The sequence below is a fragment of the Brassica rapa genome, chromosome A02, assembly GCF_000309985.2.
Source record: "Brassica rapa cultivar Chiifu-401-42 chromosome A02, CAAS_Brap_v3.01, whole genome shotgun sequence".
Lineage (NCBI taxonomy): Eukaryota > Viridiplantae > Streptophyta > Magnoliopsida > Brassicales > Brassicaceae > Brassica > Brassica rapa.
Window position 1 is genome coordinate 16,792,723 of NC_024796.2, and position 23,989 is coordinate 16,816,711.

The 23,989-nt window shown below is 35.0% G+C and overlaps 1 protein-coding gene and 5 non-coding genes across 6 annotated transcripts; all 6 read right to left on the bottom strand.

The window, feature by feature from the left end:
* Window positions 1–6,243: 6,243 nt before the first annotated feature.
* On the bottom strand, window positions 6,244–6,355 carry LOC117132272. The gene has a single exon (XR_004455832.1). It is a non-coding gene; the product is annotated as a small nucleolar RNA Z278 (small nucleolar RNA).
* Window positions 6,356–6,524: 169 nt separating this feature from the next.
* On the bottom strand, window positions 6,525–6,636 carry LOC117132271. The gene has a single exon (XR_004455831.1). It is a non-coding gene; the product is annotated as a small nucleolar RNA Z278 (small nucleolar RNA).
* Window positions 6,637–6,670: 34 nt separating this feature from the next.
* Window positions 6,671–6,764, bottom strand: LOC117132264. Its single transcript, XR_004455824.1, has one exon. It is a non-coding gene; the product is annotated as a small nucleolar RNA Z223 (small nucleolar RNA).
* A 41-nt stretch (window positions 6,765–6,805) lies between these two features.
* Window positions 6,806–6,896, bottom strand: LOC117132309. The gene has a single exon (XR_004455864.1). It is a non-coding gene; the product is annotated as a small nucleolar RNA U36a (small nucleolar RNA).
* Window positions 6,897–6,939: 43 nt separating this feature from the next.
* LOC117132312 lies at window positions 6,940–7,081 on the bottom strand. The gene has a single exon (XR_004455867.1). It is a non-coding gene; the product is annotated as a small nucleolar RNA snoR134 (small nucleolar RNA).
* An 11,381-nt stretch (window positions 7,082–18,462) lies between these two features.
* On the bottom strand, window positions 18,463–20,736 carry LOC103868172. Its single transcript, XM_009146271.3, has 2 exons — window positions 20,371–20,736; window positions 18,463–19,779 (listed from the first exon to the last, which is right to left on the bottom strand). The coding sequence occupies exons 1-2, from the start codon at window positions 20,597–20,599 to the stop codon at window positions 18,674–18,676; spliced, it is 1,335 nt and encodes a 444-aa protein (XP_009144519.1). The 5' UTR covers window positions 20,600–20,736; the 3' UTR covers window positions 18,463–18,673.
* Window positions 20,737–23,989: the final 3,253 nt, after the last annotated feature.

The following is a 23,989-nucleotide window of genomic DNA, read 5'->3' on the forward strand; positions in this document are numbered from 1 at the left end:
TATTTCTGTAAATGTGTTGTGACTGGGGATTTAAGTCGGCTGGAAACCTAGCCGGGTCTTGCACGCTTCGCTGTCTATCGACGGCACAGGATGTGCGTGGATCGATGTTTGTCTCTGATTGTCGACCTTTGGACTTGTTTGATGGTCAGCTATGAACTTCCTCTCATTTTATCTCCAAAATGCACTCAAATCATCACTCTTCTCCAAAAAATTTTTGAACCTGTAAATATGCTAAAAAGACTCCAAAACAGAATAAATAGTTCCTAAAACACTAATATACCATGGCTAAAAATGGGTAAAATTCATGGTATATCAATATGACACACCAACTCCAAAAGACCTGATCACTATTGTTACCCACAAGATTGGTGTTGATGTATCATATTCCACAACATGGAGAGGAAAAAGGCGAGCTGCTAACGAAGTGCGAGGTTCTCTAGAAGAGACTTTTTCTATGATATACTCTTATATGTACATGCTCCAGTAGAAGAATCATGGCACAATAAGTTATGTTGAAGTGGATGCGGCCCAAAGATTTAAGTATCTATTTTCACATTGGGGGCTTCCATAGAAGGGTTTGCAGTGATGAGGAAAGTTATCATTGTGGATGGAACACATCTTAAGCATGTTTATGGTGGATTTCTACTTGTTGCGACAGCTCACGATCCTAATCATCACCATAAATCTATTGCATTTAGGGTAGTTAATGGTTAGAAAGATGATAGCTAAATGTGGTTTATGAATATATAAGTTGAAGTCAATGATATTAGACGAACCCGTGTTTGTATTTCTTTCGGATATAACAGTAAGCTTGATTAAGTCATTGTGTGAGGTGTTCCCAATGGCCAAACATGGGTATTGTATCTGGCATTAGTCTCATAATGCCAAACGACATGTTGTCAACCACACATATACTTGTGCGAGTAAGTTTAGAGATTGTGAACATACGTATACATTGGCTGAGTTTAAGGATCTTCACGGTGCTTTTCCAGAAAGTCAATTGATATACTATGGAATTTACAAATTTTTATTCATAGTATAAGTCCTTTTTAGAGTCATTATGTTATGTTTGGAGTCTATTTAGGGTCTTTTCAGTTCCATGCATGTTTTGGAGCAATGTTGAGATTATGGATGAGGAAACCTTAGCTGCTCAAAAAATCAGAAGTCATAGTCAAGATTCAGAAGAAATGTTGATCGCCACTCATCCTTGGTGTCGCTCAACACCTGAGCGAGTAGATCGGTACGACTTGATTCAAGCCGATTCAAGACCAGAAGTTCCAGATATTAACATAATGCCCTTGGCCAACTTTATACCTAGTATTTATAATGTTTGTCATTGTTTAAGCAAAACACCACCTTACACATCTTTACCACACCATATTTCTTAGGGCTTTTATTTAGTATCTTTTGGAGAGAAGATCAAGAACTTCTTCAGAGATATTGTATTGGAACTCCAGTATTTCTACCTTGTTCTATTATGCAATTTATTTAGTCATTGTTTATGCATTGCTTAACTATGTCTGAGTAATCATCTTGTTAGACTTAGGGTTTATTAGGGTTTTGATGGGTTATTGATAACATAAAACTGCTAGGGTGATATAATTAGGATCCTTCAACAGATTTAATCTTACTGTTTGTGTTCTAAAGTAGCTAAATAGAACCCTGAACCTATAATTATAGAAAACTACGAAATTAAGTTCTTTACCTGATAATAATTCTGTTGAGCTAGATTGTTAGGCGCATGCGAGAGCTATTCTGATCATCTATTGAACATATTGATTATGACGTTGACGCTTGGCTAAGGAAGTGTTGATCGACAATAGTATCGATCAACACTCATTCCTTGTTCGCATACGAGAGCTGGAACATAGAACTTAGTCATCTGATTAGACTTGCAGCGAGAGCTGAATATCTTATTATTGCATTCAAGCTCTAGGACGGTTCATCACACACTCTTGGCATCTATAATTGATAATTCTGATTGCATGAAATCCTAAGTTTAGATTTCATCTCATATACTCCATCCGTTCCACAAATATAGACTGTTTAGTATTTTCACACATATTAAGAAAACATATTAAACTGCCATAATAAATGTACCATTTTCTGTAATTTTATGTTTTCAATAACTTTTAACCAATAGAAATTCAATAAAGTCAATTAATTTTTTTCATAGAAAACACAAAAAACAATTTCTAAAAGTTTTATCATTAAGGAACGGAGGGAGTATCTTACAATAACTATTCACTTGTTTTCTGCTTTATTTATTGCTTTAATAATTTTTGTCTAGCTTAATCTTGATTTCTATAGTATATTGTGTGCTCATGCTCCATGTGGATTCGATCCCGAAATACTACAATCTGATCTCTTATTTGAGAGAAAAAGTTGCTCGAGGGTAATTTGATTGATATCATCAATTCTGCAGTGGCGTATCTGGAGAAAGGTGTTGAAGTGCAAAAATGGGCAAGATGTTACTTTGAAGGAGACATATACAATATTGACACAGCCAATGAAACATAATCTATTAATAGTGTTCTTAGGAAAGCGAGAAAATACTACTTGCTAATGATTAATGTTATCATTCAGAAAATAGTTGAATGCTTTAACAAACATATGAAGAAGTCAACTGAAATACCATTCACACAAAAGCTTGTGCCTATAGTGGAAAAGGATTTGTCAAAAAGATGTTTGGTAGGAGGGCATTTAGATGTTACTGAGATAGACATCTTTCATCTTGAGTACAATGTCAATGGTAGTGATTGAAAGTTTTATACGGTTGATTTGGCTATAAAAACTTGCAGCTGCAGGTGCTTTTATATAGGCAAAATCCCATGTGTTCATGTAGTAGCTGCTGTCAAGTTCTTGAACGTAGAAAGAGACCTCCATCTACAAGAGTTTTGTACAAAAGACTTTTTGGTGGAATTTTAGGCATTGGCGTATTGTCGGACAATCTATAATGTTCCTCGTATGTTTGAATGGGCTATACCATATGAAGTTAGAGCACTTAAATTGTATCCTCCAGTATTTGAAACAAAGAAAGGACCCACACAAAAAAATGTTTCCATGATTCAGAGAATCTCGTGGACGAGGAAGAGGAAGGGGGCAGGTACGGGCGGGCGTTCGGATATCCATTCGGGTTTGCTTAGGGTCTATTCGGGTTTCAAGTTTTTGGGATTAAAGATTTCATCCCCATTCGGGTATTTATAAATTTTGGATCGGATCTTTGCGGGTTCGATTTGGAAAATAGTTATGCCAGGACTGAGTAACTTATCTTGTGCTTCAAACTAGTAGGTAAACCCTGAACTACTAGAAACTATTTAGAGCTAATATGTGTAATATGAACTACTAGGAACTACTTAGAGCTAGCTTGCACTATTATTTATTTTGCATGTTTCTAAGAACCTTAATTTTCGTCTTATTATTCTTTTTAGCAGATGTATCACATATATTTTAAATTTATGTGTCTATATATGTGTTTATTTATCAAATTATACATAAAATACTTTGAATTTGTTCCATAGTTAATATATTGAAGATAAGGCCATAATGACGTGAATAACACAAAATATATATTTTCTGAATTTTCTTTCTACCAATGTGTCATATATTGTTTGAATACATTGGTTCTACTACTAAATTTGATTTTTTTTTACGTAGTATTACTAATAAGAGTAATAAGTGTTGAAATTTGCAACGTGATATTAGTCAATTCAATGGAACAGTCCCTTGCCTTGGCTCATGCGGACATCGATGATAGTGGAAAGGTTTTATTTGTTCCATGGGATAAAACTGACTTCAGGACTGGTGATACCCCATGGTGGTCTTAAATCTCTTTTGTGGTAAGAAGAAAGACTTAATCTTTTTGTGTAATAGTTGTTTGAATGTTCTTGTAATGTAAAAGTTGGGTTTGTAATCACACATTTCATGTTACTCTGAATTCATGCCTCTTATATGAGTATTAAAGTTCATTGAGTTCTTCTTCTGTTTAATTGACTTTATTTTTAGTCTTTCAGTGTATCACAAATGTTTGTTTGTACTTTGCGGAATAGACACTTTGAGTCAATATTTGTTATTGTGTTGTATAAACAAAATGCTCATATAACTCAGTGGTGATCTGGTAGAACCTCAGTCTTGGAAACTTACAACAGTACAAAACTAAGTTATTCCTTTTTTGCTATTATTTATTTTTATAATTCTTTTCCAACGGAAGAAAATTTAAAGAATTTAAAGGCTTCACATCTATGTTGCATTGAAACTTCGTCGAAGGTCCATTTCACGTTTTAGAAACGTTTCGGAATCGAAATCTCACAGAAACTCGCGGAAATTCATTGGAAACTTGTTTCTTAAAAATTTCAGTTTGGAAACTTAATGGAAACTTGCGTTTCTATTATGGAAACTCACGATTCTGTTTTGGAAACGTTTAAAAACTCTTTTTTAGAACAAATTATATAAAAAGTTAATAAATATAAGGATTAGTTTGTTATTTTTATACCGGTCATGTTTGATGAAGCTAATGAAAATGTGGTTGAAGATGATGTTATTGATCTTTGACTTACTGTTATGATTTTTCGTTTTAGTTAAGCTATTTAATATTTAAGTAATGAATTTTTGTTATTTTGAGTTTTTATATGATTTTGATGTTTAATGATGACTTGTTTTATTTTCGTATGATTAAATAGAATGACTATTTGTTTATTTGTATTCTAAGATATACTAAATATAATAAAAATAAATACAAATATTAATTAATTATATATATGTATATATATTGATAGACGTTTCTAAAACGTTTCCAAAATAAACAAAAGAAATCACGTTTCCACGTTTTTTTGAAACGTTATTGTTTCTGTGTATCTGTTTTCCATTTCCATGCAATCTAGCTTCACACATAATTGAGAAATAAGACTTAAAATTGTATGTGTTCATAAAAAAAAAAAGCTTACAAAGAATCTTCAACATAGTGCAAGTAAATCTGGTCATGAATGGATCTTCATAGGACGACTCAGATGATGCAGTTAGGCGTAGATCTTCATAAGGCAGATAATATTGTCGGTTGTCAAATCGTCTATGTAATTTTTCTCATAAATGTAATGTCATAATAAATCAACGTTAAAAAAAAACTTACAATTGTACAAAAGTAAACAAATTCTAATCACGCGGTTGTGGGCTAGTGGTCTTGAGGGAGTAACAGCCCCAATACGGACCCGGCTTCGAAATTCCGTGTGGCTACTCGGACTAGCTTTAAATCACAAGAATACATGGAATGCCGTGGACTTCGTGGGACTAGTCGGTTGACTTCGGTCGTCGGATCACCACGGTTATCAAAAAAAAAAAGTAAACAAATTGGTTTGCATTACAGATGGTGACGCTTTTGTAAGATATCTCATTGAAACTAAGATCACTTTAACAATCAAGGTAAAAAGAATTTATTCTTTGATCAAATTATACATAAGGTATCCATACAAAAAGACATGACATTCAAATTTAATTTTAAAATAAAAAAAAACCTTAAAATTTTTCTGATTAGTTAAAAAAGCTTTTAACTTTTAGTCTTCACCATTATATCTCAAGTTCGTCGCAGGACGAGCAATTACCATTATAAACCTGCAGTGAAATTAATTACTAACATGCAAAAACAATTAGTTGGTTGTTCAACTAACTAAACACGAGACAAAGCTGATGTTTTGGGCGGTGGAAAGCATGGTTAACATGAAGCAAGTCAACGTAATCATCTAATCTCTAGCATTGCTCAACTGCTTTCAGTCTTCCATCATGGGTCCTTGGAAGATGTTTCTTTTGGTCGTAATATCTTGGCGGTGTCTACTACTGAAAGCGTCATTGTGGGTAGCAGGAGCCAATCTTATATCAATGGGGGCCGGTCTGGCTACGGCACATTATAGAGCAAGAAATGATATCCTGTGCAAATACCTCTGGTAGCTTAGCTAAAAGATCTCTTCCAACAGACTCAATATTTTCTTGAGCCTCTTTTCTCTCCTCTTTGTCAGGCCATCGTGCCTCAGGCAGGCTTACGTTACCTAGTAGTGTTCCACCTCTGTTTTTTTATTTTCTGTTCTCTTCATTGCTTTGTTGTTCACAAAGCCTGATCCTCTGGATTTTTTTTTGCAATAGAATCATTCAGTGTTAAAAAAAGAAGAAGACAAAGCTGATGTTAACACAGCTAATCACTGTGTTAGTGTATAATTAACCTCAGAATATGAATCAATAATCAATTAAAAAGAAAAAGCCTCAGTCAATCCATAAGCTTCACAGAAATTGCAGTTTCTGCCAAGGGGTTCTCCCTGAAAACAGGGTCTCAGCTCCACTGCACCTCACAAAATTGGATTTCCTCATCGGCGGCAACTTTTATCAAACTAATCAGCAACCACAAAGATAATTAACATCTAAATACAGAGACAAAGCCAATGTCTGAGTTACTCAGACTACGAGCATATTGGTTATTGCTAGTGTATAGCTGAGCTCAGAATACGAGTAAAATAACCATTAAAACAGACTAGGAAGACAGAGCCTCAGTTAATCCATAAACTTCATAGAAATTGCAATTTCTGCCAAGGGGTTCTCCCTGTAAACAGGGTCTCAGCTCCACTACACCTCGCAAATTTGGATTTCCTCATCAGCAATTAAAAAGAGAATAAATGCAATTTAAAAAAAAAAAAGGCTCAGAGTTTATATACAGCTTCTTCAATCAAGAATTATCTGAAGCAGAACTGGCGTAAAGCTGTTAGATTTAATCATCACTGCCAAATTCAACATTTACACACTAACAACGAAGAAACAAAAAGAACATTGGCTCATATTAAGAAATTCAACCATTGTTTTCCGAATATACTTCATTGATTAAAACCTCAGAAGCGCGGATAATTTTGTAATCATAGCCAAAAAATATCAGAACAGTAGACCATTAAAACGATCAAGAATACGAGATCTAGACATTGCTTTGACACAGTTAAGCCAGATAAGATTTGAGACAGAACTGCAACACGAATGGCATCAATCTAGCAGGAGCTTTGGGGCTTAATTCCTCAAATTATTATTTTCAGACTAGCCCGGGAGGCTCCTGCGAAACATTAATTTACCAACAACCCTACTAAAAAAATGAAGCCTGATTTACAAACTATCAATCGCGAAGTGGAGATGATCTGTTTAGGTTTCATGCGGCTGTTGTTATATAGAGAGCATGTGCGTTGGATTTGAAAACCCTAGCCGTTTAAAACACCGACTCCAAATTGTCGAAACTGACCCCACTAATCGACTTTCGCTTTTGTCCTTGTCGGTTTAATTAAATTTGGGCTTTAGAAGGAATCCTTAGACTATATGTACAATATTTCAAGAATTAACACTATTTTTTAAAAATTGAATTTATTAATTAATATGTAAAATGAAACAAATACATATATAAGACATTTATCTCTATTACAATAAAGTTGACAAGTCTCACTTCTCATCAATATTTTAAAAACCGGATCGGATACCAACTCGGCGTACTCACTGTAGGCCTGGGCATTTTACCCGTACCCGACAACCCGACCCGGAACCGACCCGAAACCGACCCGAAAAACCCGGTTCGGGTCGGGTACGGGTATAACCAAATTACCCTATTGGGTCTTACTGCTCAGGACCCGCGGGTATAGTACCCGACCCGAAAATTACCCTATACCCGATAGGGTTTTATTAGACCCGAAACCAACCCTACCTACTTCAAATATTCCCTTCTCCGATGTACCATTAACCTCTTACTTTCCAAAATCAGTTCCACTCCCCCATAAGCAATTGAATCGAAGAGTTTGTCGATTTATAAATTCCAAAGCCAAAATCAAACAATACAAACTGGAATCTCATCAGAATCAAGTTCCCCTAACCCTACCCACTTCTTCATCAGCAACAGCGTTGTCAACAAATCGAACTAGGGTAAGCCTCGAACTTTTGATTTGAATCTTGTTTATGTTTTTGGTTTAATCCAATTTTGATTACTGATTTGTCATTTGTGTTTATGGTTTTGTTTTAACCCGAGTTTGACATTCTTCTGTTCCTATGTTCTGTCTATACATCTTTGATCTTTCTTTGAAGCTTCTTTCTTGTTTAGAGTTTAATGTTGTCTTGTCTATAATGTAGATGGCGTCTTGTGATGATGGTTCAGAGTCAGAGTTAGATAAATCAGCAGATGAAGTTGAGACTCCAATCTCTCGCAAGAAAGCAAAACGTAAGAAACCAGAAGGCGCAAGTGGTTCAAGATCAGAAAAGAAGAGGACGTCAAAGGTATGGGAGCACTTCAGTAGAAAGAAAGAAGATAATGATAGAGCAATCTGCAACTACTGTGGGAAAGAGATGGCATGTGCAACAAAATCAGGAACAACAAGCTTGAAGAAACATGTGACTCTTGCGTGCAAGTCTTACCAAGCATGGCTCTCTGTGAACAAAGAAAATAATCAAGGAGCTTTAGATGTCGGAGAAGATGGTAACATGAGAGTGTGCAAAGTATCTGAATCTGTCTTCAGACAAGCGACGAATGAGATGATGGTTGTGGGAGAGTTGGCTTTATCTTGGGTTGAGAGCGTAGCTTGGAGGAATTTCTGCGAGAGAACTAAGCTGTACGTGCCTCATTCTAGAAGAACAGCAACCCGTGATATTGTTGAGACCTTTGTGAAAAAGAAAGAGGAAATGAAGAAGCTTCTTAACGAGAACAAGCAACGGCTGTCACTGACGACTGATATCTGGCTTGCTCCTCATACCGGTTCCAGTTATATGGTGATCACAGCTCATTTTATTGACAACTCATGGCAGTTGAGGAAGCTCATCATTGGATTCAAGAATGTGTATGATCACAAAGGATCAACAATATCTAAGGTACTTCTTGATTGCTTAGAGGAATGGGGTATCAAACGATTGTATGGCATAACCGTAGATAATGCCACAGCGAATGGTTCAGCATTGAGGAACTTTAAGGAAGCTTTTATTGAGAAAAATGGGGATGAGGCACTGGTTCTAGATGGAAAGTATCTGCATTTTAGGTGTGCTACTCACATTCTCAATCTGATTGTTAAAGAAGGTTTACTGGAGATAGAGAGCAGTGTCAACGCCATTCACAATGCCATTTATTTTGTGAGGTCTTCAACTCCGAGGCAGATTTCGTTTGAGCGACATGTAGAGTCACGAAGAATCCAGAGAGGGAGCTTACCGTTAGATGTGAAAACTAGGTGGAATTCTACCTATTTGATGTTAGAACAAGCAATGAAATTCAGGGTGGCTTTTGAGAAGATGGAAGCTGAGGACAAGCCTTACAACGACTACTTCAATGTGATTGTGGATGGAAAAAAACGAGTTGGGCCACCAACTAAAGATGATTGGGAAGCAGTGGATAGGTTAGTCCAGTTCTTAATCATTTTCTACAAAGCTACTTTGGTTTTGTCTGCAACAAACTCTATTGCTGCGCATAAATTGTATCATGCGATCGTCACAGTCACGAGAAACATCACTGCTTTAAGCAAAGCTCCTGGTCCTGATGAAGCTTTAAGGTCTAAGGCAGCAAACATGTTAGGGAAGCTAGGCAAGTATTGGAATCCATTTGGGACAAATCCTGAGAAGATGAATAAACTTGTCATTGTCGCTGGTGTTCTTGATCCAACCAAGAAGATGAAGGTTACCAAAAAGCTATTTGAGAAGTTGTATGGAGAAGGCTCGGTTGAGGTTACTCATTTGGAAGATGAAATCGAGGACATTTTGAGGACTTTGTTTGATCTGTACAATGGCAGTGGCAGTGGTGGTTTGGGTTCAACGTTTAATAGTCAGTCTCAAGGTCAAGGACAAGGACCATCTTCTCAATCTCAGTCTCAGTCTCAGTCTCAATCTCAGTCACAAGATCAGTTAGGAGATGAAGTGTCTCAGAGGACAGTACTTGGTAATGGGCTTGCCTATGAGAGCATGAACGACATCTACAAAGAGCTTATTCAAGAAACCGGATTTCAGGTAAATACTAGTGAGTTGGATACTTATCTGAAAGAGAATGTAGAGATTCCAAACCTTTTAGGTGGTTTAGAGTATGATGTACTCTCTTTCTGGAGGGTTAATAGTGCAAAGTATCCGGTTCTATCATTGTTAGCTAGGGATGTACTTGCAATGCAAGTGAGTTCTGTTGCTTCAGAGTCGGCTTTCAGCACCAGTGGCCAAATTTTAGATCCAAGCAGAAGCTGCTTGACACACTATATGATAGAGGTGTTGATGTGCACAGAGCAGTGGCTCAAATGTGAGAATAGACTCAAAGGAAAAGGAACCCCAGGAAAAGAAAAAATGCTTAAACTGATAGAAGAAGAAGATGCTCTTATGAGAGGTATAATTTCTAGTTTCTAATCTCTTTCATCTTTATGTCCACTATAATGATCTTCACTGTTTTTTTTTTCAGAATTTGAACCTATCTTTCAAGCTTGAAAGCTACTGATTGCGGCTGTTGGAGACTCAAGACTGAATATCAGTTTGTTGTTGTTATTGTGTTTTCCTTCTCGTTGCCTAGTTTTTATTTTTTGAAGTTTTACTTGGTCAGTTTGTTGTTGTTAAATTGTTATGTCTACTACTCTACTTATGATTTATGTTAAACTTGTGTGTGGGTTTTATGACATTTATGTTATGAAACTACTTGATCAGTTTGTTATTGTTGCTATTAAGTTTAAAATGTGCTAGTAAAATTGTAAGCATTGCGATTGCAGGTCTGTAAATTGTAAGCATTGCAGGTAGCTAATTGCAGGTTTTTAGTACATTTCGGGTACACAAGGCATTTTCTACCCGAAAATTCTATTTTGTACCCGAAATTAGAGAAAACCCGACCGTGAACACAAAAATAGACCCAAAAATCTCAAAACGACCCCAAAACCCGATAACCGAACCGAATTTTTTTTAAACCAAAAAATGTCGGGTATTACCGGGTTTTACAATCAAGGACCGACCCGACCCGGACCCGGACGAACCCGAACCGATCCGAAACCGAAAAAATAAAATTACCCTATCGGATCCTCTACTCTTCAACCCGAAAGACCCGGACCCGGAAAGACCCGACCCGAACCCGACCCGAGGACCCGAATGCCCAGGCCTAACTCACTGGTTGACTGGTCGGACCAGTTTCACCAGTCAAACCAGGGTTTTAATTTATTATATATATATATATAAATTTTCTGATGACTAATATCTAGAAATAATATCATAAAATAAAGATACTATCTGAATCTTGAATACATAATGAAAATGAAAACATAACAAATTATAAAAAGTCAGTTGGAGAATGATAATATATGTCAAACTTATTCAGTGGTATCATCTTGAAACAATGAGACTTCGACATCGTTACCTTGTAAAACAAAGAAAATATGAAAATTGTATGAGTTAAATAATGGACATCATAGCCAAAGAAACCTATATAGTATACAAGAAAGTGTATTTACCGTTGGAGTTTAAGGTTTAAGAAGTTACATCTTGTGCATTCTCAAGTTCATTATAATTTAGTTCAGCTTCTCCACTTTCTTCCATTACCCAGAAATCAGTTTTATCAGTGGATTCATATTCTGTCGGATCATATGACCTCTTCCATTTGGAGAACCTGAACATGTGAACATTTAAGAGTTATCTTCTAAAACTTCACAGCTCTGTATTTTAACTTTAGCTTACCTATCTTGCAGGTGCAAAATGTAATGAACGTAGACAAGATCATTAAGTCTTTGATGTTCCAATCTATTCCTTATTTTTGTGTGAATTCTTTCAAACACAGACCAATTACGCTCACAGCCAGATGATGATGCAGTTTGGCTAAGAATTCGAATTGCTAGCTTCTGCAAAACAGAAACATTATATCCAAAAAACTTCCACCACTCATCTGCAATTAAAAATTTTGCTTGAGAAATAATATTCCAAAGTAGTAGCATATTAAATAAATAACAAAAAGAAAAGTACATGCAAAGACATACCAGGTCGAGTTGTTTTGCAACAGCTTAAAGCTGATGATGTGAGAAGCTTTTCTCACGTTCTCTATATATTGTCATCGCCTCAAACACTAGAAGAAAACGTGAGAGTAACGACTACCATTTACGACTACAAATGTTTTACGACTACAAATGTGTAGTCGTAAATTAACTTCGACGTTACGTCTAATTTACGACTATGTTAAAGTCTGTCGTAACTTAGACGTAATTTTGCTACTAAAAGGTTTAGTCATAAATTGGTCGTAAACTAACTTCGCATTTACGACCACACTTTCAGGTAGTCGTAATGTGGTCGTAAATGTACGACTAATTTACATCGACAAGCTACCATCTGATTAACGACCAATTTACGAGAAACGTAGTTGCACATTCATGGTTAAGTTTTATTATCAAACGTAAATATGTTATTTATTATATAATTAATAAAGTTATATATTTATATATATATGTTGATGATCCAGGTTGATTATGATGATCCATTCTATCCTCAGTGGTTTCACGAATTGATACAAGGTCCGGTCGCTAAGGTCACCACATCATCTATGTATTTCACACGAGGCTACACTTTTCACACTTACGAATATCGAAGTCGGCGAGCAACAATGAACTATGGAGTATGTGTGAAAGGTGAAACTGATTTCTATGGAATCTTACAAGAGATCATCGAAGTGAAGTTCCCCGGTCTGATGAAGCTGAAATGCGTTCTCTTTAAATGTGACTGGTTTGACCCCACAGTCAATAGAGGTGCTCGGTATAGCAAGTTTGGAGTTGTTGATATAATTTATAGATATATTAATTTATCGATATACTAATTGAAGCAAAAACTCAATTTGGGACTATAAAACTGAATTATTTTATAAAGATTTTTAGTGTATATTAATTTATAGAGTATTAATTTAAAAAGGTTATACTGTAGTTAGTAATGATAATATTCCGTTTTAAATGTATTTTGGCATCATGCTTATATATAAACACAAGATGTAGCCAACATCATGTCTTATGCAACTTCTACCATTTCCAAAGTAAACAAAACAAGTTATAAGTTGTCCAAAAAAAAGACCAGTTATAATTAGAACATGACGTCGAGGATTTTAAGATCGCCGGAATCTCCACCGGAAAATGGTGGAGTTCGCCAACAAACTGTAAAATCGAGATACAGCGAAAACACAAGGCACAAAGTGATTCCAAGAACTCGTGTATCTTTTATTAGAAATCCTTTACACAATCTCTTACAGACTTGTTTGATCCGAATTACACAACTCGACACGGATCGATTTCTAACAAACTCAACTTACTTGACTCAACACCTGTTGATCAAGTCTACCAATTCACTCAGCTATGAAACCCCAAAACCCTTTGTGTTTCTCTCTGAGAATTACAACGTGAAAGCTCTAACCCTAATCTTACGTAAAGCCACCATATATATTAAATAATATTTTCCTATTATCTAATATAATATTTCCTATATTTTAGCATCACCAAATATTCCAATTTGTGATCTAATAACATTCCTTTAATGCTTATTTCGTCAACCAAGCATATGGAAATATCACACATCATCGCATCTTGACGTTTCCTTTTTATTCTCCGAAGCATGTGTCACACATTACTCTCCATGTGTAACACATGTACACGAACCAAAACTCCACCACAGCAGCAACCTGTCAAGCTCCAAGTTCTTGAGCTTACACAAACTCCACCGCAGCCGTATTGTCCGGCTACTCGTTGCCACGTCCGACAGAGACCAGCCTCGATATCACAGATTGCCGACGGCAAAACTTCGATAACAAAACTAACAATTATAATGATGATTTTATTAACATGTAAGTCCACATGTATACTTATATATTGATGTTAATTTACATAGTGATATTAGAGTTTCTTTAATCCTTTCAATTTATTTATTGAGTTTGAAGGCACAACAGTTTCTTGGAAGGATTACTGGATCCAAATAACTAATTACTGACAGATTCATGGCGAAAAACTAACTCGAAATTTGAGCTGCTCGAAAGATTTCCATTCTTAGAAAAAATGTTCTTGATCGATTCAGAAGCTGAATCTTTCTTGGATTACGAGACCAAAGAGCCCAAGGAGATAATAACACAAGACTGCAAGAATCTTACTTCAAAGGCACGTAACTACTAATAGAATCAAAACCTACGTAATTCTATTTGCCTAATATTTGAGTTGTTAACTGACAAAAAAAAAAATCATGTGATGATTCTTTCAGAGGAATGGAAAGATTGAAGAGTTAGAAGAGACCTGCGATAATTATTCACCTCCCTTGCTAAAAAGGCCCGGAATCGACACATTATCTCCATTGCCAAGATTCAAAGTTCGTAAAGAAAAACTAGGTGATCGAATCACTGGGCTTCAGCACCTGGTTTCACCATTTGGCAAGGTAAAGATATTATATGAACTACTCGATTTTTCACAGGGTTTTATCTATCGTTATTTCTTTCTAAGCTCAAAAAATAACATATAATACATTTATAGACGGATACGGCTTCTGTTCTCAACGAAGCTGTATAGTACATCAAGTTTCTTCAAGAACAAGTCACTGTATGTTTCAGATTCTTGACTATTAATTTCTTTTCTTTTTTTTTTTTGTAACATTTGACTATTAATTTCTACCATGAAAAATTAACTAAAAAGTGATTTATTAATTTAATAGGTGTTGAGTAATCTAGACCAGAACATCAGAGGATCTGTTCAACGACAGCAGCTACATGTTAACAACTCTATTTTCTTGTCATTTTGCATGCTATATCAAGAATCTTCTTCTCAAATAATCAATTACCAATTAATGATTATTGCACTGATTAATGTAGTGTTCAGACCACTACAAGAAAACACCGGGATTCCGATGACAAATATCGTCGGTATGTCCTCGGAATAACGGTATTCCGAGGACATACCGACGAGAATGATCGTCGGAAAGTAATTTTTTTTCAGAATTTTTCTCGGAAAATTCTAAGGGAATACTAAGAATTAAAGATTCTGAAGATATTCTGACGAACCTCGGCCGTCGGAATATTCCGAGAAACCTTAGCCATCGGAATATTCTGAGGAAGTGTATCCGTCGGGATATTCCGAGGACCTATGTCCCTCGGAATATTCCGAGGAAGCTGTCGCCGGAATATCCCGAGGGATACACTTCCTAGGAATATTTCCAAAATTAAAAAATAATTATAAATTTATTTTTCTAAATTGAAATTCGAAAATATAAAATTAAAATTGAAATAGAAAACATATTTAAAATAGTTTTAATAAATATTAATTGAATAACATATTTAAAAATAGTTTTTATAAATACACAAAATAATAAAATAGTGTTTATAAATCAAAAAAATGTTTTATAAATACAAAATTAGTTTTAATAAATATAAACATTTTTATAAAAATGAAATCATCTTTTATAAATCCAAAAATCAAATTTATATACAAAAAACGTTTTGTATATTTAAAATTAGTTTTTATAAATATAAAAATAATAAAATAGTGTTTATAAATCAAAAAAATGTTTTATAAATACAAAATTAGTTTTATAAATATAAATATTTTTATAAATATGAAATCATCTTTTTATAAATACAAAATAGTTTTTATAAATACAAAAAATAATAAAATAGTGTTTATAAATCAAACAATTGTTTTATAAATACAAAATTATTTTTATAAATATAAATATTTTTATAAATATGAAATCATCTTTTTATAAATACAAAATAGTTTTTATAAATACAAAAAACTAATAAAATAGTGTTTATAAATCAAAAAAATGTTTTATAAATACAAAATTAGTGTTATAAATATAAATATTTTTATAGATATGAAATCATCTTTTTATAAATACAAAATAGTTTTTATAAATACAAAAATAATAAAATAGTGTTTATAAATCACAAAAAATGTTTTATAAATAAAAAATTAGTTTTAATAAATATAAATATTTTTATAAATATGAAATCATCTTTTATAAATCCAAAAATCGAATTTATATACAAAAAAACGTTTTTTATATTTAAAAATAGTTTTTATAAATACAAAAAATAATAAAATAGTGTTTATAAATAAAAAAAATTATAAATGCAAAATTAGTTTTAATAAATATAAATATTTTTATAAATATGAAATCATCTTTTATAAATCCAAAAATCGAATTTATATACAAAAAACGTTTTGTAAAATCCAAAATCGATTTTATAAATACAAAAATAATAAAAAATTTATAAAAAAAGTTCTAAATCAATTCAACACAACAAATTATCCAACCAAATCACAATTCTAAACCTATTACACAACCAAATCACAATCCTAACCAATCACCCTAACAAAAATCTATCAAAAAACTTCTAAAATCATCAAATCTACTTAAAAACCTAACAAATAGAACCTAAGAGAGTGGGATAGGGTCCTTACATGATTTGTGTAGGAATAGAGAGGATTCGTCGGAGAGATCGTCGCGAGAGAAGGGGGAGATCGCCGGAAGAAGAGAGAAATCGCCGGAGGAAGAAGAGAGAAATGGGGAAGAAGAAGCGTTTCATGTCTATAAAACCTAGAGTCCGACGGAAACTATCCGTCGGAATTTCTTCGGTATTTTCAATTTCAATTTTCGCGAAATATTTGGCGGCTTGTGTTGCCCGGGTAAATGAAAATATTCCGAGGAAATTCCGACGGCCACTTAAATATCCGTCGGAATTTCCTCAGAATATTTTCATTAATTCATGGAAAAAGAATATCATGTGCATGTATTTCTATTGGTTTATATTGTTCCTCGGAATTTCCTCGGACTATTCCGAGGAAATTCCGAGGAACACATGTTTGGGGTTTCAAAACATCAAATTTTTTTGCCCTATATCATTTCTTATACAAATGCAATGCATACCATTGAGAAATCTTTGTATAGATGATCATAAACCATGAAATAACAAAATTTCAAAACGAATTGTAAGTATTCCCTTTACCGTTCATTAAAGTGTGTAAGTGTTTCTCTTATGTTGTGGGGATTTCGTTCATACAATCGGAAAAAGTGTTTATTATAGGGTAAAAAACACATTTTTGACTTCATAATCAGTCTAAGACACTTAATAAGGGTTATATAAGTATTATTCAAACCGCAAAACGTTGTTTTCGGAGATTTAGGTATTTATAGCCGCTACAGAGCCCTTGGGAGATTTAAAAAATTTCGAGGAAATTCTGAGGGATAATAGGATTTAGGTATTTCCTCGGAATTTCCTCGGAATATTCCGAGGCTTTTCCGAGGAAACAGAAACCCTAAAAGCAAAGCCCTGAATCGTCGGAAAAGTCTCGGACTATTCCGAGGAAATTCCGAGGAAATACTTAAAACCTATTATCCCTCAGAATTTCCTCGAAATTTTTTAAATCTCCCAAGGGCTCTGTAGCGGCTATAATATATCCTCGGATATTCGTCGGTGTTTTCCGAGGAATATGATTTCCTCGGTATTTCATCGGTGTATTCCGAGGAAATGCCGAGGAAACCCAAATTTTGGGTTTTCTCGGAATTTCCGAAGAAATTCGTCTGAATATTCCGAGGATCTCATTTTCCGTCAGAATGTCCGTCAGAATTACGCTGTTTTCTTGTAGTGGACGAAAAACTCCATAAATACTCAAGAACAAGAAGATTATAGTTCAAGAAGACATGTAAACCTTGGGAGCCATGTATTATGTTTGATGCGGATTTCATCTTCATATCCGGTGGCTTCAGCCGCAGCTTCCGCTGCCGAGATGAATACATCCAATTTGGAGAATTTTCCAATTCTATGTAAACTTGTAAATTAGGAAGATAATTAACAATAGGCAAATTCTCTAAAATAATCCAAAAATAGATTTTTTACGGAAAAATTCCAAAAAAAAAAATGATCAAAAGATGTTTCATCAAAGAGTCGAAAGATCTTTATATCCTTATTATATATATAAATAATTGTTTTTAAAATAATAATTATAGTTTTCAAATTATACATTTAGAATTCAACCTTTTAAAAAAAAACAAAATTCAAATTTCTTTTTCAAAATAGTTTTTCGAATTTTTGTTTTGAAACTCAAAGATTGGTTTTAAAATTATTTTTAAAATTTTATTTAAAATTTTAAGTTTTTATTTATTTAATTTTAAAAATCCTAAACCTACCTCAAAAATTCCACCCTTCAAATATAAACTTTAAGTCTAAATTATTAACCATAGAAATGTCTATTTACTTATTTAATGAAACATTTTGATAATTTTGACTTTCGGAAACTGATTATATTTGTGATAAAAGAAATTTAGTGCTATCATAGAGAATCTCTCATTAACAAAATATTGTTTGCAGAAAAAAACATTGAAGCTCCTTTCTTCATTTAACAATGAAAAAGAAAGATAAGTGGATCAAAAAAAGATTGACAGCAAATTAATTTGTTTGATCAAAAAAAGAAAGAGGGTGGATCAAGTTTAGTGGACAGAAAATGATAAGAACAGCAAATTGAGTAGTAATAAATCACAAACATACTTCATTATTTATAAATGATAGGATTTGTATTGGGTTTCATTGTTCATCGTAGCTTGTGTAATACACGATTGACAAAATTACACCCAAAAAAAAGAAATTTTAAATAAAGTAAGAAAAAATGTAATACACAGTTCACACATAGACGCGCCTTCAAGGAAGATGATTATTTTCTCATTTCTCTTCAACCCGTTAAGAAGCGCGACCCGGATCAGAATCCGTTTCGGTTCTGTATTGTCCTTCCATACCAGGAACAACCATGCCAGGGTGATTGTGATACATCTGAACCGGGCCTGGTGTGTTCATATCATAATAAGCCGGCCGGTTAACTCCATCAACTGCCATCATAACCGGTCTAGCAGTTCCACCATATACTTGACCCAGACCAGGACCAGGACCAGGAATCCGATGAGTCTGAGGTTGGTGATGGTATCCCATAGGTAAATGATGGTATTGTGGAACATACTGACCCGGCATTTGAACGGGTTGAACCATATGATTACCCTGCTGAACCATATGGTTGCCTTGTTGAATCATATGATTGCCCGGTTGAACCATATGATTCCCCGGTTGAACCGAACTAGGAACATAATAAACCGGTTGCTGGTAATGAACCTGTGGGCCAGGGGCATATTGCCACTGTGGGTTAACCGGAAGATTACTCTGTTGAATAACTTGCTCCGGTTGAGGATCAGATTTTGGAGTCGAAACCGGTTCTGGACTATCCGGTTTAGTTTGAACTGGTTGAAGTTCCGGTGTAGATGACCGCATCACAGGAGCCGAAGAGGTCGAACCATACGGCGAAGGAACATCGCGACGAGGCGAGCCAGGATCCGAAAGCGTCGAGACTTCTCGTCGGATCTTAGCCCTCGGATCACGATCACGGAGCTCGTGCGGCGGCGCGGTCTCGTCGAAAGTATCCAACCCGAAGAGGTAATCAGGAACCTCGGAGACGATCGAGGAGACTTCAGATCTGACGCGCTCGAAACCTTTGCCGGAACCACCGTTGGATACGGCGGAGGAGCCGAGATTGAGAGCGTCGAGGAACCATTGCTCTCGATTGACGGAGCTATCGAGGAGAGAGCTGATACTGCTTGCTCGACTATCGTTATCATCTTCTCCGGCGATGTTATTGGTGAAGAGGAAGAGACGGAGACGAGATGATCGTGGGTTTTGATTCTGTGCGACGCGGTCGTATTCGTCCATCATGTTCTCTACATCCTCGTCCGTTGATACCGAGATCAACGCGTCAAGATCTTCGTTTGGTAGCTGGTACTTCACGCTGATGTTGCTTTTACCTTATCCAAATATTCCAACGCAACAATCACAATGATAATAAAAATTCTTTTTTTATAAAAATAACAATAATTATTATTACCAATCAAATACTCTTTTTTTTATATAAATTGAATACTTTCCCGCAAAATTCCAAAGCTTTCTCACCAATGAATATCTGCCCAGTTTCCAATCAAATATTCTTTTTTCCAGCTTTCTCACAAGCAATAATTCACGCATATCATAGTTGACAAAAACTCAAACATCCCTACTCGATTTTTGAGATCATGCATCAATCCCTTTACAAGAAACCGAACTCTCACAATATGAACTATTTATAAACTTATAATTCTGGTTATATTTTTTTATCATAAGTTGAATACTTTCCCGCAAAAGCTTTGTGGCCAATAATTATCTGCCAAATTTCCAACAGTTTATTGCAAAAATATTTGTAAAAGCTGCAAAAAACATTTAAAATAATAATTCCCTAATCGATTTACTTGTTCATGATGTCAAGTCGTTTTCCAGAAAACGAACTCTGTTATTACATAACTATGTTTGTTATAACTTATAATTATTTATGGATATAAGACGAAGGAATATGATTTTCTTACCGGAGAGTTTAGCAAGTTTGTTGAGTAGAGAGGCAAAACTAGTGTTACGGTGAACGGCGATCATACGATTGTCGCCGCCGACGTAGCTGAGTTGATTATCGGGTGGACGAGGCAAGATCCTTCCTCCAAAAGTGCACATGAACCGTACACGTGGCTGATTATCATACTCCGACCTCGGCGATGATGCCATTGAGTCGTTGTCCATCTCCGGCTGAAGGGTCGAAGCCATTTTTTTCTCTTCTCTCGCTGAGGATTTTTGTGATTTTGTTTTTGATTCGATTCAGCGAGCATATAATTATTGAAGGTGAATGTTTGGGAAGAGTATAGGTTAGAGAGACGGGACTGTCATGGACCGCATTATCACAGCCATAGTATAGGAGGTTTTTGTAAAATCAGTTTACAAAGAACTAAAATATTAAACCTTGTAAGGGCAACCCCATCAATTGGATCTAAACAAGTATCTATGAGCATCCGCAACGGCAATCCTTAAGGCGGAATCCTTAGGAAAAAATAATTAAATAATCAGTAGATTCCACCAAAAGCTAAGGATTCAATCCTTAAAATTCCTAAATAAAGACTATTTCGAACATCTCCAAAAGACACTCTATAACTTCAAATATGAAGTTTTTTGCTCTCCAAAAAGAAACTTCAAAACTTCAAATTTGAATTTTTAAGGAGTAAATCTCTATATTTGAAGTTTCACTACTCAAAACTTCAAATTTGAAGTTTCATATTTTTTTTGCATTTTGATCCCTACAATCACACATCACCTTTGTGATTCATAAATATTTTCTCGTTTATTATTTTAATCCTTAAAAAAATTATATCTCATAAATATTTTAAATTTTGTTTACAGATTTTAAATTTTACACATAAAATTAAATAAAACTTTAAAATAAGATTTAAAATATTTTATACTAGATTTAGACAACAATAATATATAAAAGAAATTTAATAAAACTATTTAACAAAATTACATGAAGATATAACTATTACACAAATTTAAATATTACAACAACACTAATAATCATGTAAGTTTGATCCGAAACCTTCAAATTTTTCAAATATTTTTTAATTTTTTTTGTGTAACTGAAGATGGTTGTTGTTGTTATTTTTGATGTTTTTTTTCTTACAATTCTTTCTTGTTCATATCAAATATATTCACGAGTATTAGTATCATCGAAAAGAAATTAGTCTTTTAGCAATATTTTATGTTTCTCTTTTACTTTCTTGTTCCGATTTAATGTATTTACAAGTATCAATATCATCTGATTTCAACAAATTTTAGCTCGTAATTTACAAAGTAAAAAAAGGAGAGCCATTTTTACTTCAAAATGCACTAATAGATCATATATGCATTACGAAAATCATTTTATGGAATAATATGGTATTTTTTTGAAGTTTAATATTAATTAAGTTATTTTTATTTAATTTTTAATATTTTAATAGAATATTTATTAATTAATATTGTTGTAATATGTTTATATATGTGCTAGTTATTTATAAAAGTATTATGAATTCAGATTAGTTATGACAAATAGAAGGACTATATTATAAAATATAAACAGTTTTGAAGTTGAGTTTGAAGTTTTGCTTTTGGAAAAAAACACCTTTAAACTTCAAATATAGAGTTGTAGAAACTTCAAAATAGAGTTTTTTTTTGGAGATGCTCTTCTTAGTGAATCCTTGCACTATTTGTGGGCCTCCACGACATGTGCCAGCCCGCGATTGGTTGATATTTTTTTTTTGAAAAAGAAAAAAATAATTAAAAAATCAAAAAACATTTTTTCTAAGGACTTCAATGGGGTATCACCATTGGAGATGCTCTAACAGTTAAAACAGTGAAAAAGTTGAAAAAGGAAGAAGGAGACAAATAAATGACTGATTTTAGAATCTCTACAAAAAACAACAAACATACCAAAAAACAGAAAACAAGAAACGGAGAGAGAGAGAGAAAGCTAGAGAGAAAGCGTTTAAGGCAGCCACGGCGTCCGGTGGCGCGTCCGAGCGCGTACCGGCGCCGATGGCTCACTTCCTTGTCATTCCGTTCAATTCCCCGTGTGGTTGTTCCGATCTGTCAGGTTTCTCCGACATGCACGCGGATCTGGGGGAGGGTTTCGCTCCGGGAAGAGATCGGCTCGCTGCGACTCTTCTTCCTCTGGATTCGCGGCGAGGAGGTTCGTGAGGTAGATCTTCGTTTCAGCGTCGTTTTGGTCCCGGGATGTAGAGGCTTCCATAGCTCTTGCATCGCCGCTCAAGTTCCCGGGTTGTGGAGGCTCCGTCAGCTCTGCAGCGCCGCTTAAGCTTCCGGAACGTGGAGGCTCCGTCAGTTCCATTGTTGCCGGCCTATGGCCCCTTAGTTCCTTTCTAGGGTTTAGTTTTTTATTTTTGTGTTTGTCTCTAGCTTTGTGTAGTTGGCTCGGGTTTGTTGGCTGAGCTCTCGTCGGAGGACGATGGATGCTCTCTGTTGGAAGGTCGTTTGTTGAGCGAAGCCCCCCCCTTTGGCCCTGTTTTGAACTGTGGCGGATGAGATCTCGGTCACGATTGACTCTCTCCGAGTTTAGGCGTTCTTGGGTGGGTAGGCGGTCGCAGTGATGAAGGTGTGGAGTCGATGAACTCTGGTGTGGTTCGGTGAACCGGTGGGTGGTTCTCCGGTGATAGTTGAGGCAGAAGTGATGCGGCGGTTCGCGAAGGATTGCGGCCGTCATCTTTTTGCTCTCTTGGGCCTAGGGCCTTTCTTGGGCTTGCGGGTTGTTAGGGGTCTTTTAGTGGGCCGTAATAGTTGTGGGCCTTGTAATCGTGTTGGGCTTTGGGCCTTTTTCTAATAAACTTTGACGGGAAAGAAAAAAAACAACAAACATACCTTTTGCCTATATGTTGCTTTATGATTAACTACATCATTATTTGAGATTTAAAATTAATTATTAACTAAATTAAATCTAGTTAGAAACCCATATGCACATACTCACCAATGGAACTGCTCCAAGCTCTAAGTTGTGGAGGTTAATTACAAAATACTATTTTGTGTATGCGGGCATAAACATTTACACATAGGTGATCTATTATAAAATGATTAACAATACCGTGCGAATGACTGGGTTGGAATAGTGAAAAGATGGCTGACTTATCGGAAAGTGATTCGCGATACCGTTAGACCAAAACACAGAAAAGTGATTTCATGTTAGTAAAAAAAACCTTTAACTCTACAAAAAATTAACATACCATCCGTCATACAGATTAGGCCCACAGACTGAATGAACGGACGTGGGAAGGCTCATTAGCTGTTAGCGGTCGTGGTGTTATAAGTTTTTACCATAAAAATAAATTAAGAACCTTAAAACATGATGAAGACTTAATCCCTCAATTAGGAAAAGTGTATACTGATAACGTGGTAAATGTGTGCAATATATATCGTGAAGCACAGACCAAAAGTTAGGTGCGAACCAAGAAAAAAAACAAACAAATAAACTAGTTTTTTGGCAGTGAAGAAAAAACATATTGTAACAACCCGGATTTCTATTACCGGTTTGGTTTCTAAGTTGACTGAAATCAATCAAACCAATCATCTCAATTTCTCTATTTGGTTTAACCAAACCGTGGGCTTATTATATATTTTTTA